Source organism: Seriola lalandi, unplaced genomic scaffold, assembly GCF_002814215.2.
Source record: "Seriola lalandi dorsalis isolate HSWRI2012SDOR001 ecotype SW California unplaced genomic scaffold, Sedor1 jcf7180002054861, whole genome shotgun sequence".
NCBI classification, from domain to species: Eukaryota; Metazoa; Chordata; class Actinopteri; order Carangiformes; family Carangidae; genus Seriola; species Seriola lalandi.
In genome coordinates this window covers 3,370,605-3,385,914 of record NW_019525414.1, presented here as the reverse complement: position 1 = coordinate 3,385,914, position 15,310 = coordinate 3,370,605, and the positions used below count along the sequence as shown (strand labels likewise).

At 41.0% G+C, this 15,310-nt stretch overlaps 2 protein-coding genes across 13 annotated transcripts in view; both read left to right on the top strand.

Annotated features, from left to right (window-relative positions):
• Positions 1–5,816, top strand: part of kif1b (kinesin family member 1B) — a 59,763-nt gene extending 53,947 nt beyond the window's left edge. For all 12 annotated transcript variants that reach the window (XM_087179716.1, XM_087179713.1, XM_023427443.2 and 9 more), the window contains 8 exons: positions 72–217; positions 435–695; positions 808–879; positions 1,245–1,366; positions 1,505–1,657; positions 1,871–2,063; positions 2,221–2,339; positions 2,430–5,816. In XM_087179716.1, coding sequence (XP_087035842.1) covers positions 72–217; positions 435–695; positions 808–879; positions 1,245–1,366; positions 1,505–1,657; positions 1,871–2,063; positions 2,221–2,339; positions 2,430–2,472 — 1,109 coding nt within the window. In that variant the 3' untranslated portion in view covers positions 2,473–5,816. The remainder of the gene's footprint in view (positions 1–71; positions 218–434; positions 696–807; positions 880–1,244; positions 1,367–1,504; positions 1,658–1,870; positions 2,064–2,220; positions 2,340–2,429) is intronic.
• A 1,518-nt stretch (positions 5,817–7,334) lies between these two features.
• On the top strand, positions 7,335–14,861 carry pgd (phosphogluconate dehydrogenase). The gene is made up of 13 exons (XM_023427452.2): positions 7,335–7,470; positions 7,887–7,962; positions 8,726–8,905; positions 8,992–9,057; positions 9,146–9,264; positions 9,356–9,425; positions 9,545–9,679; positions 9,860–10,049; positions 11,193–11,323; positions 12,269–12,402; positions 13,011–13,110; positions 13,705–13,827; positions 14,321–14,861. Exons 1-13 carry the CDS (start codon positions 7,463–7,465, stop codon positions 14,438–14,440), a joined length of 1,452 nt encoding a protein of 483 aa, XP_023283220.1. The 5' UTR covers positions 7,335–7,462; the 3' UTR covers positions 14,441–14,861.
• Positions 14,862–15,310: the final 449 nt, after the last annotated feature.

Here is a 15,310-nt window from a genome sequence, read left to right as displayed (position 1 = left end):
TAAGACAGGCTGCTGGATTATTATGATTCCTCAGAGAACTTCATCCTCATGAGGCCTTTTGTCCTGAGCAGGGATGCAACGGAGGAGGAGGAAGGTCCTGGACACATCAGTGGCTTATGTGCGTGGAGAGGAGAACCTGGCCGGCTGGAGACCCAGAGGAGACAGTCTCATCCTGGAGCACCAATGGGAGCTGGAGAAAATGGAGCAGCTGCATGAGGTGGGTCCCTAAGAAACAAATTTACCTTATTGCTGGATTTGGCTTGCCAGAGCCTTCTTTTATTTGTCTCCCTAGTCTGTCAACCGGTCTAATATTCTACTGAAAGAAAAAAGTAAACCATCTACATGCTAAGTCAAATACCCACCGTTCTTTTAAATCAATTCTTCATACAATGGATTTTTAACTTACGTAACCCCTGCCCCTGTCATTTGCTCAGGTGGAGAAGACCCGACACCTGCTCCTGCTGAGGGAGAAGCTGGGAGAGGCGGCACCAGTGGGAAACGCTCCCACCACTAAGTCCCTGAGCGAGTCGCTGTCCCCGAGCATGAGCTCTGGCACCCTGTCCACCTCCACCTCCATCTCCTCACAGATCTCCAGCACCACCTTTGAAAGCGCCATCACGCCCAGCGAAAGCAGCGGCTACGACTCCACAGACATCGAGAGCCTGGTGGATCGTGAGAAGGAGCTGGCCACTAAGGTAAGAACAAATTCTGTACTGTGAGATACAATGATTTACTCTTTGCTGCATAGTGATCAACGGGCCTCTCCACTGCTATGAACTGACCTGCCTCATCTCTGTCGTGTTGCAGTGCCTGCGCCTCATGACACACACCTTCAACAGCGAATACAACCAGGTGGTCAACAGTATCAGTGACTGCAAGGTGAGAAAGACATTTTAAATACTATAAACTTACTGTAAACACATTTTACTTCGGCCCATTTTCTTTGTGTAGCTCAATCCTGTTACACTGGTGACACGTGACTACATTATAATGTCTCACTAGGAAGACTCACAGTAGCTTTAAAAGCAGTTTTAAAGTAGTGTGGATTAGATAGTGTCTCTTTAGAGATGTTGCAAATGAGCAAGTGAGCCTCACGTTAACATCTTCTGTTCTGTACCTAATGGCTACTTGAGTATCAGCTGTGCACTATCCAAATAATAGTCAGTAGTTCTTCTCTTCCACAGTGTGCCTTGGAAACTAAAAACTGTTTGTTCAACTTATATTTCTTGCTGTTTTTCCTCCAGCTGTCTGACATCTCACCCATCGGACGGGATCCATCAGTGACCAGCTTCAGCAGCGCCACCCTCACCCCCTCCTCCACCTGTCCTTCTCTATCCGACTCCCGCTGTAGCTCCATGGACCAGAAGTACAACTTTTATTTAACTTTTTTTCTTCTTTTTTTTCTAAACATCTACCAGTGTCCGTGTAAAATGTTACAGTGACTATAGGTTGAGGTTATTGACAGGTTGAGCATGACATTAACTTGGTGCACTTTGTTCCTAAGGACCCCAGAGAACAGCTCCCGTGCCTCCAGTCCCTCCTGCTCAGACTATGAAAACTTCCCGATGGTTCCCACTCTGGAGACCTCTTACCTAGCACGGGCCGGAAAGAACGAGTTCCTCAACTTGGTGCCTGATATTGAAGAAATGAGGCCAGGGTGAGTGATGCCACCTTTGGTCTTCTCCTCCTGTCACCGCTGTGCGCAGTGATGTCATTTTAAAATGTTGATAAGAGCAGCCCAAACAAAAATAGATGATTCGGTTTTCTAATCGAGGCATGTGAGTAGATTTGAACTGTTGAACCAGACCGATCTGATTCTTCCTCACAAAAACAACACTTTTCTTCTTTCTCTTTTTTTGCTCCTTGTCAGATCTGTTGTGTCCAAGAAGGGTTTCCTAAGCTTCATGGAACCTCGCTCTAACTCGTGGGTGAAGCACTTTGTGGTGGTGCGCCGGCCCTACGTCTTCATCTACAACAGCGACAAGGACCCGGTGGAGCGGGGCGTCCTCAACCTCTCAACAGCACAGGTGGAATACAGTGAAGACCAGCAGGCCATGCTCAAGGTACAGTTTGAAGAAATCAGGTGTATTCCTGACACATAACCTTGATAACAGTTTAACTAACATCAACAACAACTTTCAATAACTGGTTATTTTCCTAAAAACCTTCTTCATGCACAAAGACGTGCAGAATGGCAAATGTTTACTGTTTTCTTTTCAGACTCCCAACACGTTTGCCGTGTGCACAAAACATCGAGGAATCCTGCTGCAGGCCAACAACGAGAAAGACATGAACGACTGGCTCTACGCTTTTAATCCTCTGCTAGCAGGAACGATAAGGTAAGCACACACTTCTCTCGGGCTGCACTTCGTCAGACGCAGAATTACATTCTGATCCCATAACGACATAAACTCCTGTCGTTCCCACAGATCGAAGCTGGCGAGGAGGCGCAGTGGCCTAATGAAGAACTGAGTGAGTGGACCGGCGCACAGCAAACCACGGCTTCCATTCTTTCTGCAAAGCCTTTGAACATACCAAGTGTTAACAATTATTAATCATTGTGATTCTTGACGGTTTTCTCTTGTAAGTAGACTTGTGGCTTAAGTCTCCTTTCATGCGACTAAAACTTTCAGTTCCAGAGAAATTTGCCTCCCCTCTCCCTCCAACAACCCTCTGCCAACTTAGCTTTTGTCCTCTCTATCTCGCCCCCACCTCCTCCTCAGCTTTTTGTGTTTTTGTTTATAATGACAATGTTTGGGTCTTATTTTGTTCTGCTTTGTTGTCATTCCCTAATTCCCTAACTAGTAGCATGTTGTAGTAGTCTACTTGTGTGTGCACGATTCTTCAGAAACTGTTCTTTCTGGCCACTAATTTTCAGTTTGCCAATCATCTGTAAAAATTGTCTCTATCAGTGTTATTTGTCTCCCGAGAAGAGTTTTATTTTGTTGTTTTTTATAAATATGCCCGCATGATAACTGCAGCAGTCCTCAGGAGAAGACCAGGTTTGCTTACTCAAAAAAAAAAAAAATTAATCAGACAACTACACTTACAACCATGAAGGGAAAATATACAAATATGTCCAAGTGACATATCAGTTTACGCTCTGCTAGAGAAAGCAGAGCTACTTCAACAACTATTGCTGCTAATGAATTCATAGGTTTTTTCTTCTCTTTATGAGATCTGCATCAGGCCTCTTCCTAAAGTAGACTCTAGCTCCCCTGTGCTGCCTCCCAAAAAGCCTTTAGAATCAAAATGTGAAAAATTTGTCAAGTTCCCGACTCAGCGAGACACCAGGGCAGCACCGGATTTCCACCATCATCCATGTGATATTTAGATCCCACTTCTCAGTCCGTGTACATACACCAAAACCAACTCCCCTCGATAGTGCTGTCAGTCAGTGAGTAATTACTTACAATCATGCATTTGTGTCAACATCAAAAATACACGCTAAATGAAGAAACGTGCAAAAATAAATGATCAGTTCATATCTCATGACTATGGATTGTTCAAGCAGGAGTAGATATTTGTCCCTGTTCTTTTGCTATTTCATCTCAAGAAAAAAAAAAACAGGGTGTTACAGAGATGAGGAGGATTAAGAGACAGAGGAAGATACTTTAAAGAGAGAATATCATTTGTACATACAGTCTGTTCTGGGATCAGTGTGGTAGTTAACTCTCATTTAAGACATTCCTCTCAGCTCTTCGAGCTCCTCGCAGTTTTTTTACACTTAAAATGTTGAGCCTCGGACCTCAAGAGAGACTCAACATTTGCTAATATTTTTATTTAACCATCACAGACGTGTGATACTGAAGACAAAACTCAGTGAAACGGGAGGAAGAAGTGAGACGGAGACTGAAGTTGCAGCGCTTTAGCCTTGACGCCAGTAGTTAATTGATGAAGCTGCTAGCACATAGCCTGCAGGACAGATACTGATACAGTCTACCCCATGACTCCCCTCGCTGTCACTCCAGTGTCGGGTGAAACTTCTCTAAAATGAAGTACTTACTCTTCAGAAGCACCACAGTTTACCATGTGTTCATTTTCTATTCGTGTTTTTGAATTGAAACCTCTTAACTCATCTAACTTTCACTGTTTTTTTTTCTTTTTTTTTTTTTATTAATTAGCATTGTTGATTGTTTTTTTCTATTATGCTTTTAATCATTCCACAGTGGCGTTTTATATAAAATGTAACTGAGGGCATTTATTTCTTGATTTGTAACCAACTGTACTGGTGTTTTACCTTATTTTGCACATTAACACATATCTATAGCAAGACGAGGGCAGGTCACACATGTTGAGTCCAGGGTTATTTCTGAGTATCAGGAACACTGATAAGAGCACATATCAAGGTTACACTGGATAGCTGTTCTCCAAAGGGTTTACTAGAAAGAAAGAAAGTGATGTTAAAGGGACGAAATATACTTAAATGTTTTATTTCTGATATTGTTTATGAAAATATTTGCTCTGTACATCGTAAAGCGCACGGTATATTACATTTGACATTTGTGGTGCCTCTGTCTGTGGAAATGGTAGAGCAGTGATAGGTACAGATGGGCACTAATAAACTCTGGCCAACCAACCAGTGGTATGCCTTCTGTGTCATATGAAAGGAACATTAAGGTTAAATGTGTCGAAGCAGAGGTACCCATTGCCTGTTAGAAGTTTTAGTGAAATTATTAATGACAAAAAAACAGAAAACAGTCCCCTCAGAAGTTTAAATGGATGAACAATGTTGCTGCCCTCAGGTCAGCCAGCCTGCTGGTCAGAGAAAAAAAAAACCTGGTGAATTGTTTCAAAGAAAATCATTTGTCTGTCAAGGAACTCGCATATAAAAACCATCTATGCACTGATCAAGGCTCTAGTGCAATGTACCTCACGTTGACCTCAGTGCACTCAATACATGTCAGAGCAAACATTTTCACTTCAGTGACTAATTTGCAGAGGTATATTATTTTGGGATTGTGTATTTATTGTTTGCAATGTATATATTAGTTTGCAGCTCTTTGCACATATTAATAAAAGGTTCAACTAACTGATCAAATAAAGTCTGTGCGGTTTAGTTGTTTTACTCAGAATGAACCAAATGATGGTGTGGCAGCCTCTCCCAGTCTGAACTGGTAGAGAGTTGAATGTACTATGAGGATGTGTGTTTTTCCATCATCAAAAAAAAAAGAGAGAACTAAAATGTAACCTGCTGCATCTGTTCAGGGGAGGTGAGTTACATTAGTGCTTCTTCTTTATTAGGAAGTGGTTTGAGTGAAAGTCTGCTTTTCATTTGAAGAATATACTCACTACTCACGCTAGACAGCCATCTGAATTCTAGCAAAATGAAGGTGGTTTTTAACTCATTTTATTTTTTCTAATATCAGGGAATATAATACAAAGTAGCTAGTGACATCTAAAATGACAGTGACAGTGTCTTTATTCACCTCACTTTTTTTTCCATTGATGCCTTTCAAACAAAACTAGCCATGATATTTTCCATCTTCCCCTCTGACAATTAATATCAGTTAACTGCATTCCCTTTGGATTTGCTCACCACCAGGAAAAAGACAGACTAACCATGACATTAACACTGTACATTATTTGTCAGACTGGTTTCATTTTCATACTTATTTTGTAAATATCTGTGTTGTATGGAGCTTGAATTAAAATGTAAATATGTTTACTGTATTTGTAATAATTATAATCCATTCGCTGTATAGCATAGATGTGTCATGCAGATATCCTAATTCTGTGTATGGTAATCTTGCACCATTGAACTGTTTAGTGAATGAGGCAACAATAAAAGTGCAAATTGTGCATTAGCAGAACAAGTGCTGCCTGTTTGTCTTCTTCTTTGTGCACAGTTTCACTCCCATCTTCACCTGTTTTTATCTGTTACAACTTCCTGATCCTGTATCGGTGTGCTGTAATGAAAGCTCATTTCTAAAAAAAAAAAAAAATTGATGTTAGGAATGAGAAAAATAAAACCATTAGTGAAACTTAGCTATAAAGTAAGTCAAATTATAAGATAGTAAGTCATCATTTTGATTTACTATCATAGTTTTGACTTTTTTTAACTTAGTAATTTTAACTTAAACTTACTTAATTTAAAAGTCTAACTAATTATTGCTTGTAAAAAGTCACAAAAAGTAACATTTTGATTTATCTCATAAATATGACTTAAAATCTCAAACTTTTGCCTTAGAGAGACAAAGTCCTGACCTAATAGCTTTTCATTTTGACTTTAGTTTTGACTTCACATTTAAATTTTTGGATTGTAATCTCTTAATTATGACTTATTTTTATTTTCAATTTTATGTTCATATTTTTCCTGGCAGAAACTGGCTTCCATGGTGAAACACTGGGTTCATTCTATATGCAAGTGTATCTTCTGACCTATAAAATGTTGACATTGACTTTTCATTGAAACTCTCATACAGTATTATTAATCTGTTTTCTTTACCTTGACAGACACTGCTCCTCCACGCCTTTCATGCATGTAAACGTTCTCACACTAAACCGGTTTAGTGCAGAGTTATATTTCCTGTGATCTTCCACAGATTTTCATTAACTACATGAGACATGGTTTATTAACTGTGAAATTCCAAACTGGTGGAAAAACGTCTGGGAATTTAATATCACTGCTGAGGAGAAGAGATCAAGGCATTGTGCTTTCTATGCATTCAGTGAAATAAAAATACATTATAAGGCGGAAAATAAGCACTGAAGAACTACTTCTGGAAGTTGATAAAACATCTTATAGCCATGACTGGATTCACCTGGTAGAAGGGATAAAATGAGCTGCTGAGTCCCTCCTGTTTCCTCCACTACTGGCCCCAGGTCTGCCCTGTGGTAACTGGAATAAACGCAGCACAAAACTGAACCCAAGTTTTAAAACTAAATTTAGGAACCCTGTTCATCACAGGACCTCAATATCAGGAAGTAAAGCAGGACTGCCCCTAGGCTTTCATCATGCCAGCTGATATTGTACTTTTAGTTATTGTAACATTTTCAATTTCATAAACAAAAGCACCAGAATTTGCATGGCCCCTTATGTGGCTTTGGGGCAGTGTGCCTACTTTGACTACTTTGACTATCTTGTGTAATCCAGCCTTGACAATTGTAATGGATAGTGCATTTATTAAACATATAAAACGTGTCCTGAAATTAATGGAAATCGTTCTGTTGTGGGTGTGCGCAGACGTATAATGAGTGACAGCCGAAAGGACCAATAGAAGAACCGATATCTCTGCTCAGTCTTCTGGACCAATCAAAATCGCTACAAACATCGCTTCAGTTTGTCGGACGTCCTCTGATTGGCGGATATACTCGGTGGGCGTACGTGACCCTCTCCTCGCCTCCGTCACGCTGAAATAAGAACGAGGAAGTGGAAACCTGAAGTGAAGTGTATCACCGTGTGAGCTAGACTGTCATTTGGACACTTTTAACTTCACGGTGACTTTAACCGCAGAGCACAATGGCTAAGTAAGGATCTTTTACTTCTTTAGATTAGGGAAAGTGGAGAGGCTGCAGCTGATACTCGGGGTTAAATAATTGTGCGCTTTGTAGTCGCCTTTTTTTTTTTTTTTTAATTTCTTGAGAGTAAGCTTGTAAATGGAGCTGTTAGCTTGTTAGCTAGCCAACCAGCTTGAATGTTTAGTAGAAATATGTGTGCCATGGTATTTAACGTGGAATTTGAACGGGAAAGCCGACATAGTGTTTGTGACTTTTAGCCCATGTATTCATTTCCTCGCTGATAAACATACAAACCTGCTCTGTAAAGAAGATATTAGGGGATTTATAAAGTGCGAAGTGTTGTTTTTCATGTTGGTGGACCAGATGCTGACCAGATGCCCACCAGAGCCTCACAGTAAATATGATTAATACTCTTGTTTTCACAGAGCAGACATTGCACTGATTGGTTTGGCTGTCATGGGCCAGAACATCATCATGAACATGAATGATCACGGCTTTGTGGTAAGATAATGACTGAAGTGTTTATTGTAATAATTGTATTTGTAGTTCTTTTTAATAATTGTGTGCCTGTACTTTGCTGGACTTTTCGATTCCATGCCACTTCATACTTATTATACATTTCAGAGGGAAATATTGTACTCTCTACTCTACTGCATGTATTTGACACTTGTAGTAAACAGTTGCTTTGCAGATTAAGATTTTCACATGCTCTCATTTCAGTAACTATTTGAGGCCCAAAAAGGTCAAATTGTCCAAAAAGTTCACTAAAAAGTAAGGTTTAAGCACAAAATCCAAGAAAACAGATCAGTGAGTCAGAACAGTTTTATCTTCTTTCCTTGCCCATTAATAACCTCACAACCCCTCAGATTCATCTGGTGATCCTTTGGAGGGGGTCAACCCTTATGTTGGGAGCTAGTGGATAAAACTATGTAAATAAAGTACTGAAAACTAGCTCCACCTTGTGCAGCTACAACAGTGAAATGGTACTTATATATTAGTACATTAGTATCAACAATTTTATAAAAATCAGTCAGAGGGACCATTTTTCTGAAGAACGAGTACTTTTACTTTGATAACTTCAAGTTTGCTGATAATACTTGAGTAGAATTTTGAATGCAGAACTTTTACTTGTAATGGAGTATTTTTACGTTACGCTTTGGTACTTTTACTTAAATAAAGGATCTTCCACCACAACAGCGGCCAATCAAGCTTGTTCCACTATCCACTTTTATGTCAATCAGTGCTCACCCAACCTCTCCTACAGGTCTGCGCCTACAACCGAACCGTGTCCAAGGTGCACGACTTCCTGAAGAACGAGGCCAAAGGCTCCAAGGTGATTGGAGCCGAGTCTCTGGAGGACATGGTGTCCAAGCTGAAGAAGCCCAGGAGGATCATCCTGCTGGTCAAGGCTGGACAGGCTGTAGACGACTTCATCGACAAGCTGGTCGGTAGTTTGTGTTGGATTGCATTGAAATCAGTTTTGTTAAATTGAGTCGTGCCAAGTTAAATGGATTGTTTGTTCTGCTTTAGGTGCCTCTTCTTGAGGCCGGGGATATCATCATTGACGGAGGCAACTCTGAATACAGAGACACAACAGTGAGTAGATGTTAATCACTGCTTAGCAGAAAATTTTTAAACTTAACTGGGTATATGCTCATAGTTCTTGTGTGTTTCTGCTGTACAGCGGCGGTGTAATAGTCTGAAAGAGAAGGGCTTGCTGTTTGTCGGAAGTGGAGTCAGTGGTGGAGAGGAAGGGGCACGTTATGGACCCTCACTCATGCCAGGAGGACATAAAGAGGCCTGGTGAGTCATCACAAACTCTACTCGACTCTCTGGAGGGTTTATTTATCCACGTCTGTAAATTTGAAACACTAGCTGTTGCTTCCATTTTAAGGCCACACATAAAAGACATCTTCCAGAGCATCGCTGCCAAGGTTGGAACAGGAGAACCTTGTTGTGACTGGGTGAGTGGAGGATTTTTTCAGTGCACATAATACTTACTACTAACTCGATTAGCAAGGATGTAGAAGCTATTGTTACATGATGTCATCTCACAAATACTCTGACTGGTTTGCTTCTGCAGGTTGGAGATGAGGGTGCAGGACATTTTGTGAAAATGGTCCATAATGGCATTGAGTACGGTGACATGCAGCTGATCTGTGAAGCCTATCACCTGATGAAGGATGTTCTGGGTATGGACCATGATGAGATGGCAAAGGTGAGCTTGTTATACCTGTATGATGTAATCTTGACATGTATTTGTTGTGCCATTATTTGTTGTGCCATTTGTGCCATTGTTGTGCCAGTTCTGTAAAATCAAATGTTTAAAAAAAAAAAAAAAACGGGCCGGAATTTATTTCATCATATCATCTTATCACACTGTGGCTGAAACACTCAGGCTTTCGACAGCTGGAACAAGACGGAGTTAGACTCCTTCCTGATCGAGATCACAGCCAACATCCTTAAATACAGGGATTCTGATGGTACACATCTGCTGCCCAAGATCCGTGACAGTGCTGGACAGAAAGGCACAGGGAAGTGGACGGCCATTTCAGCCCTGGAGTACGGCACGCCTGTTACTTTGATCGGTAAGAGGGAAAAAAGGGAGAAGAGGAAATATCTGGCTTCCTTCTGCTGCTTTCAGTAAATTGTGTTTGTCATGATGACATGGCAAAAGCTATTACGTCACTGTTAGGTTAAGGTTTCAACATGGTGTCAACATATTAAAGGGCAGCAGGGAAGATCATCAGAGGTGTTGGGCTAACATTTAGTTTTGTCAGTTAGCTAACACACAGCAAGGCTAGTGAGTGGGGTCATTATGCAGCTGCCCCTAAGAAGATTGAGGGCTTTTCTAGTGGCTTCTTCATCTCAGGTGACATAAACGGGATTTGGCTTTGGTCCTTGCTCTGACTGTATGACAGTCTGTTTCATAAACAGATGGAGGTCAGGATGCAGGATCAATCACAATCATCAGATCAGCTCTGCAGAGTTCCTCTGAACAGACACCTGTGCAAATTGTAAATTAAAGAATGTTTATGACAGACTTTCTGTAAAAGTCCAATAATGTATCCTGTCATTAAATCCCACTGCTGTTCAGATTAGATGTTTTAAAATGATCTGTTTGCTCGTTCCCTGTCAGTGCTGGAGATCCTCTTGTGATAGAATACAAAAGGCCTCATTGTATGAGAGCTGAACCAGTCGGTGCAGAGCAGGCTGACAGGCCAGTATAGTTTGCACGGTGGATTTCTGTTCCCAGCAGGGATGACATTCCTCACCAGGATAGTTCACTGGGCACATTTTCTCTCAGTCACACTCTCTCTCTGCCTGTGGGTTGCTTCACCTAGCTGTGCAGTTTTAGCAAGTCATGCTTACGCAACAGTTTTCTGTCCTCTTATCTTGATACAATCGGTGAGCTAATTCTCATATTTTAATGTTGCAACTGACAGGCCCTAATTTATTTTTCAATGTAGTGGCAACTGGCAAACCTTGCTATTACCACAGTGTTATTACTACTATTATTACTGCTAAGCATAGAGTTTCTGCAGTGTGGCTGGAGACTGGCATCGAGTAGCAGAATCTATGTAATAATTAGTTGTGAGAGGTTTTAGAAAATCAAATAGAGTGTTTGCAAAGTCCTAGTGTTGTGTTTGGATTGCTTTCTGTTTTTGTATGCAGAGAGCTAATCTTCCCTCTCTGCCCCCCCCACCTCCCTCCCTCCCTTTGTGTCTCAGGGGAAGCTGTCTTTGCCAGATGCCTGTCCTCTCTAAAGGATGAGAGAGTGGAGGCCAGCCGCAGTCTTTCAGGGCCACAGGGGGTCAAATTCAGCGGTGACAAGGTGGCCTTCCTGGAGGACATCAGAAAGGTAGGACACACAGTATATGGAACAGTTCAAAGCATAGAATCTGGTGAGAGAAAGGCTAATGGATTGAAATATGATTATACTGGTATCATTACAATGGCAAACATGCAATGTAAAAATGTATTATTACTGAAATTCCAGGTCTCCCCAGGAAAACTGTTGTCCAGTGTCACAGTCACTGAGAGGCTTTTCTAAGTAACTCGTATTTAAACATTTGGGAGAATTTGTTTGTTCGCAGCAGGATTACACAAAAAGTATTGAACCACTTTGCACCAAACTTGGTGGATGGATGGGGAACAGGCCAATGAAGAACCCATTCAATTTTGGTGCTGTTCCAATTAAAGGGGCAGATCCAGGAATTTTTTTTATTACCTTCCTTAACATTGCGAGATAGGGCATTTTTCTGCCTTTTCACCAGTTTCTCAGGAAATAATGTTTGGATCTTGATGTAAAAGATCAGCCATATTAATGTGTTGACGTCTACGACTTTGTACAATTTCAGTGCTGATCCAGATAATAATCTGTTCCACCAAGTTTGGTGCAAAGCGGTTCAATACTTCTAGTGGAAGAAAATGTTCAGCTGTATTGCCAAATTGCATCTTAGTTAGTATCTACACAACCTTTGGAAGTGATACTCAAACAGCATTTCGGCCTGTAGACACATTTGATGAAAGTCTTGAAAGTCAACATTTATGAAACAAAGGTTTTGAGTATTTTAAACATTTGCAGCAGCACTGAAATTGTAGTTATCCTGACACAAGTACTAGAGTTTGTGCTGAGGGGACTGTGTGATCTCTGTTGATGGTCCCACAAACATCTGCAAACACTCTGCAGACCTGCAAGTCTTAGCTGCTTGAATATAAAATATTCCTTCTCTGGCTGTTACTTATACTCATTTCAGATTATGGCATTACATCAGGATGAACTGATTCGTGTTTCTCTCTCCAGGCTCTCTACGCTTCCAAGATCATTTCCTATGCGCAGGGCTTCATGCTGCTGCGGCAGGCTGCCAAAGAATTCAGCTGGTCCCTCAACTACGGTGGGATTGCTCTGATGTGGAGAGGAGGCTGCATCATTCGAAGGTACATTTTACCTCATTGTGTCTTCAGATCAGAGGTTTGCCTCACTGCTGCCTTGTGCAACTTAATGTCAACAGGGATCTTTCACACAGTGGTGAAAACTGTGGTTAGGCAGGGGAAGGAAGAACTTCTCAAAGTCAAAGGTTTTTGTTGATATAATTCACTTTGGATTAATTGCTGGACAAACATAGCTGAGGAGAAATGATAAATCTTCCTCATTCCTTAAAGGAAAAATCATAAAGGAAGTAATTAACTCTTTGTCACTGCCCTGTGTCGTAATGCTGGAGTAAAAGATCTAGATAAAAGAAATGTGACCCTTAAAAATCAGACTGGGTGAAAAATGAGGAAATTATAGTTGTGACACTGGTTTGCTTTTGTTTTGTGTAATCTAGCAAAGACATTGCATAAACCTAAATCAAACATAACACTGAGTATAACTTGCAGTGTGTAGCTACCAGCCAGTCTGTAGGAAAAGAATTTTCAAGGGGCATTTGAAGTTCAATTACAGTTATGTGGGGATATATATTTTAATGCAGTCTAAGAGTTAATCAGTTGTTTCTCTGTTGCCACTGTTTGCTCACACTTCTCTCTCTCTCTCTCCTTCCCACCAGTGTCTTCCTGGCTAAAATTAAAGAGGCGTTTGACAGAGACGCTGAGCTGCAGAATTTGCTGCTTGACAACTTCTTCAATAATGCTGTGCAGGACTGTCAGGTATGAGGAAGGAGGAAGTGGCCAAAAAACAACCTGCAATAGCCATATTGACAAAGACATGCAAAACATGTTATTTCCTCTTTTCAGAAAAGAAAGGAGTGAAGCAAGAGTACCACTTGTTGACTTAATCGTCAGTTGTCTGAGATACAGTTTTCAAGTCTAGTGATTTCCTTTTATGTTGTATTGTTGAGGAAAGGACACAATGGATTTATTCATATTTTAAATTATTCATCCAAACTGTCTTCTGAGACTCAGAGTTTGTGATTGAAGTCTTTGTTGCGCCTGTGTGTGTGTGTGTGTGGGTGGGTGACAGGGGGTATTAACACAAAGATGTAGCACGTCATCAGAGATCCACTCAGATCCAGCTGGTATTAGACATACTGTTACACACACCTGAGATCAGCAGCAGTAGAATGGGACTCTGCCCAGGTTAGACGGAAGCTGATTTGGAAAGGGCTCAAGTTGGCCCTTGGTTGCTAAGAACTGAGGGGCGTTGTTAAGTTCTCTTGTTCATGAACAGATTCACACCACCACCAAATGAAACCGGCTCAGAAACGTAATGAAGTTGGTAACCTCTTTGATGTCTTTCTTTAGGCGTCATGGCGCAGAACAGTCAGCATTGGAGTCCAGCATGGCATCCCCATGCCCTGTTTCACCACCGCTCTGTCCTTCTATGATGGCTACAGGCACGAGAAGCTTCCAGCCAACCTCCTCCAGGTAAGACCACAGTGGAAGCTCAAGTCCGCTGAACATATGGCCGAGTGTGGGCGTGTATCAGATTAAAGAGACCACGTGCACCTGGCGTGTATTTGTGTTGGGCTTAAAGACCCTGACAGTGGACTGTGTTTGTCTGTAATACTCTACTCCTCTGCCCTTGGACACAGTTTTTGAATATTTGTCAGCATATAAACACAGAGCTGAAAGAGTTAGTCAATGCTGATCATTTAGCAAGCAAAAATGCAAAACATTACTGGTTTAAATAACTGATTTAAATATGAGGATTTGCTGGTTTCATGTTGTTTATACCAATATCTATCTGTTGAACAAAACAAGCAATTGTATTTTGAATTAAAATTATATTTTAAATTAAATTTTATTTAATTAAACTCTAATTAAATTAGTCGTCAGTTTTACTTCTATTTGGAAGCAAAGCTTGTCTCTTTGTGGGTATCAGAGGATGTTTACATGTTTGTTTGTTTTTTCCCTTCAGGCCCAGAGGGATTACTTTGGAGCTCACACATATGAACTGCTGTCAAAACCCGGTCAGTTCATCCACACCAACTGGACGGGCCACGGTGGAAACGTCTCCTCTTCGTCCTACAATGCTTAAGGATCATCCTCACCTCACTCAAAAACACATAAGAAGAAACGCAGAGGATGAGGGGAAGTTAGCTGTGAGAGAAGACATGTTACACATTCCATCTTTTAACCATACAACCACACCCCAACAGTGTCCTTCATCCATCCTTTTACTCCTTCAAAAGGCATTTTGCAGTTTTATTTATCAGGAAGTGGAATCATAGGTTGCGTGTGGTGTAAATTCTCCTTGTGTGTTTAGTGACTCTTACCACAGTCACAAGAGGGGGCGCAACAAAGTGTTTACTCTGTCTTAATACTGGATATCATGCTGGCTATCAGGCTAATGTTCACCAGTCATGTCGGGCCCAAGGTTCACGGTGTTAACACTGGATTAAGGTGAACCGTTGCACTGTACTGTATTAGGCTAAATAAAGATTTCAATCCCTTTATAATTAGCTTGTATGGTCCTTACTCTCTGGCTTCTGTAAACAGGATAGGAGTGTGGCAACAAGTGACATAAGTTGCCTGATATATAAACAGTTTAAAAAAACCTGTCTGGTGGAAGATAGACACTTTGAGCCACTGGCCTCTCAGTGTCTATCAATACATGTCAGGTATGGATATATACACTAAGATATGAAGATATAATACAAGCTATAAAGTGCATACCTCCATTAAGGCTGCACAGGCCGCACTATGATCTAACTTTCCACAAAATTTAATTGAAATGTATCAACAATATTTTTTGATAAATCCCACTATCAAACAGGAATGTATACATGAGCCCCTTGTCAATAATAATTAGCTCGTGGTCACACAGAGATGGGCACTGGCTCTGCACCTGTTACTCTGTCCAGCAGGTGGCCCTGAGACCCTGTCACATGTTTCTCAATGCATAGCA

Excerpts from the sequence above, each read along its gene's own strand:
- pgd (XM_023427452.2), top strand. Across the intron at positions 9,426-9,544 it reads GAGAACCTTGTTGTGACTGG|GTTGGAGATGAGGGTGCAGG; the intron begins GTGAGTGGAGGA and ends TTGCTTCTGCAG. Across the intron at positions 9,680-9,859 it reads ACCATGATGAGATGGCAAAG|GCTTTCGACAGCTGGAACAA; the intron begins GTGAGCTTGTTA and ends TGAAACACTCAG.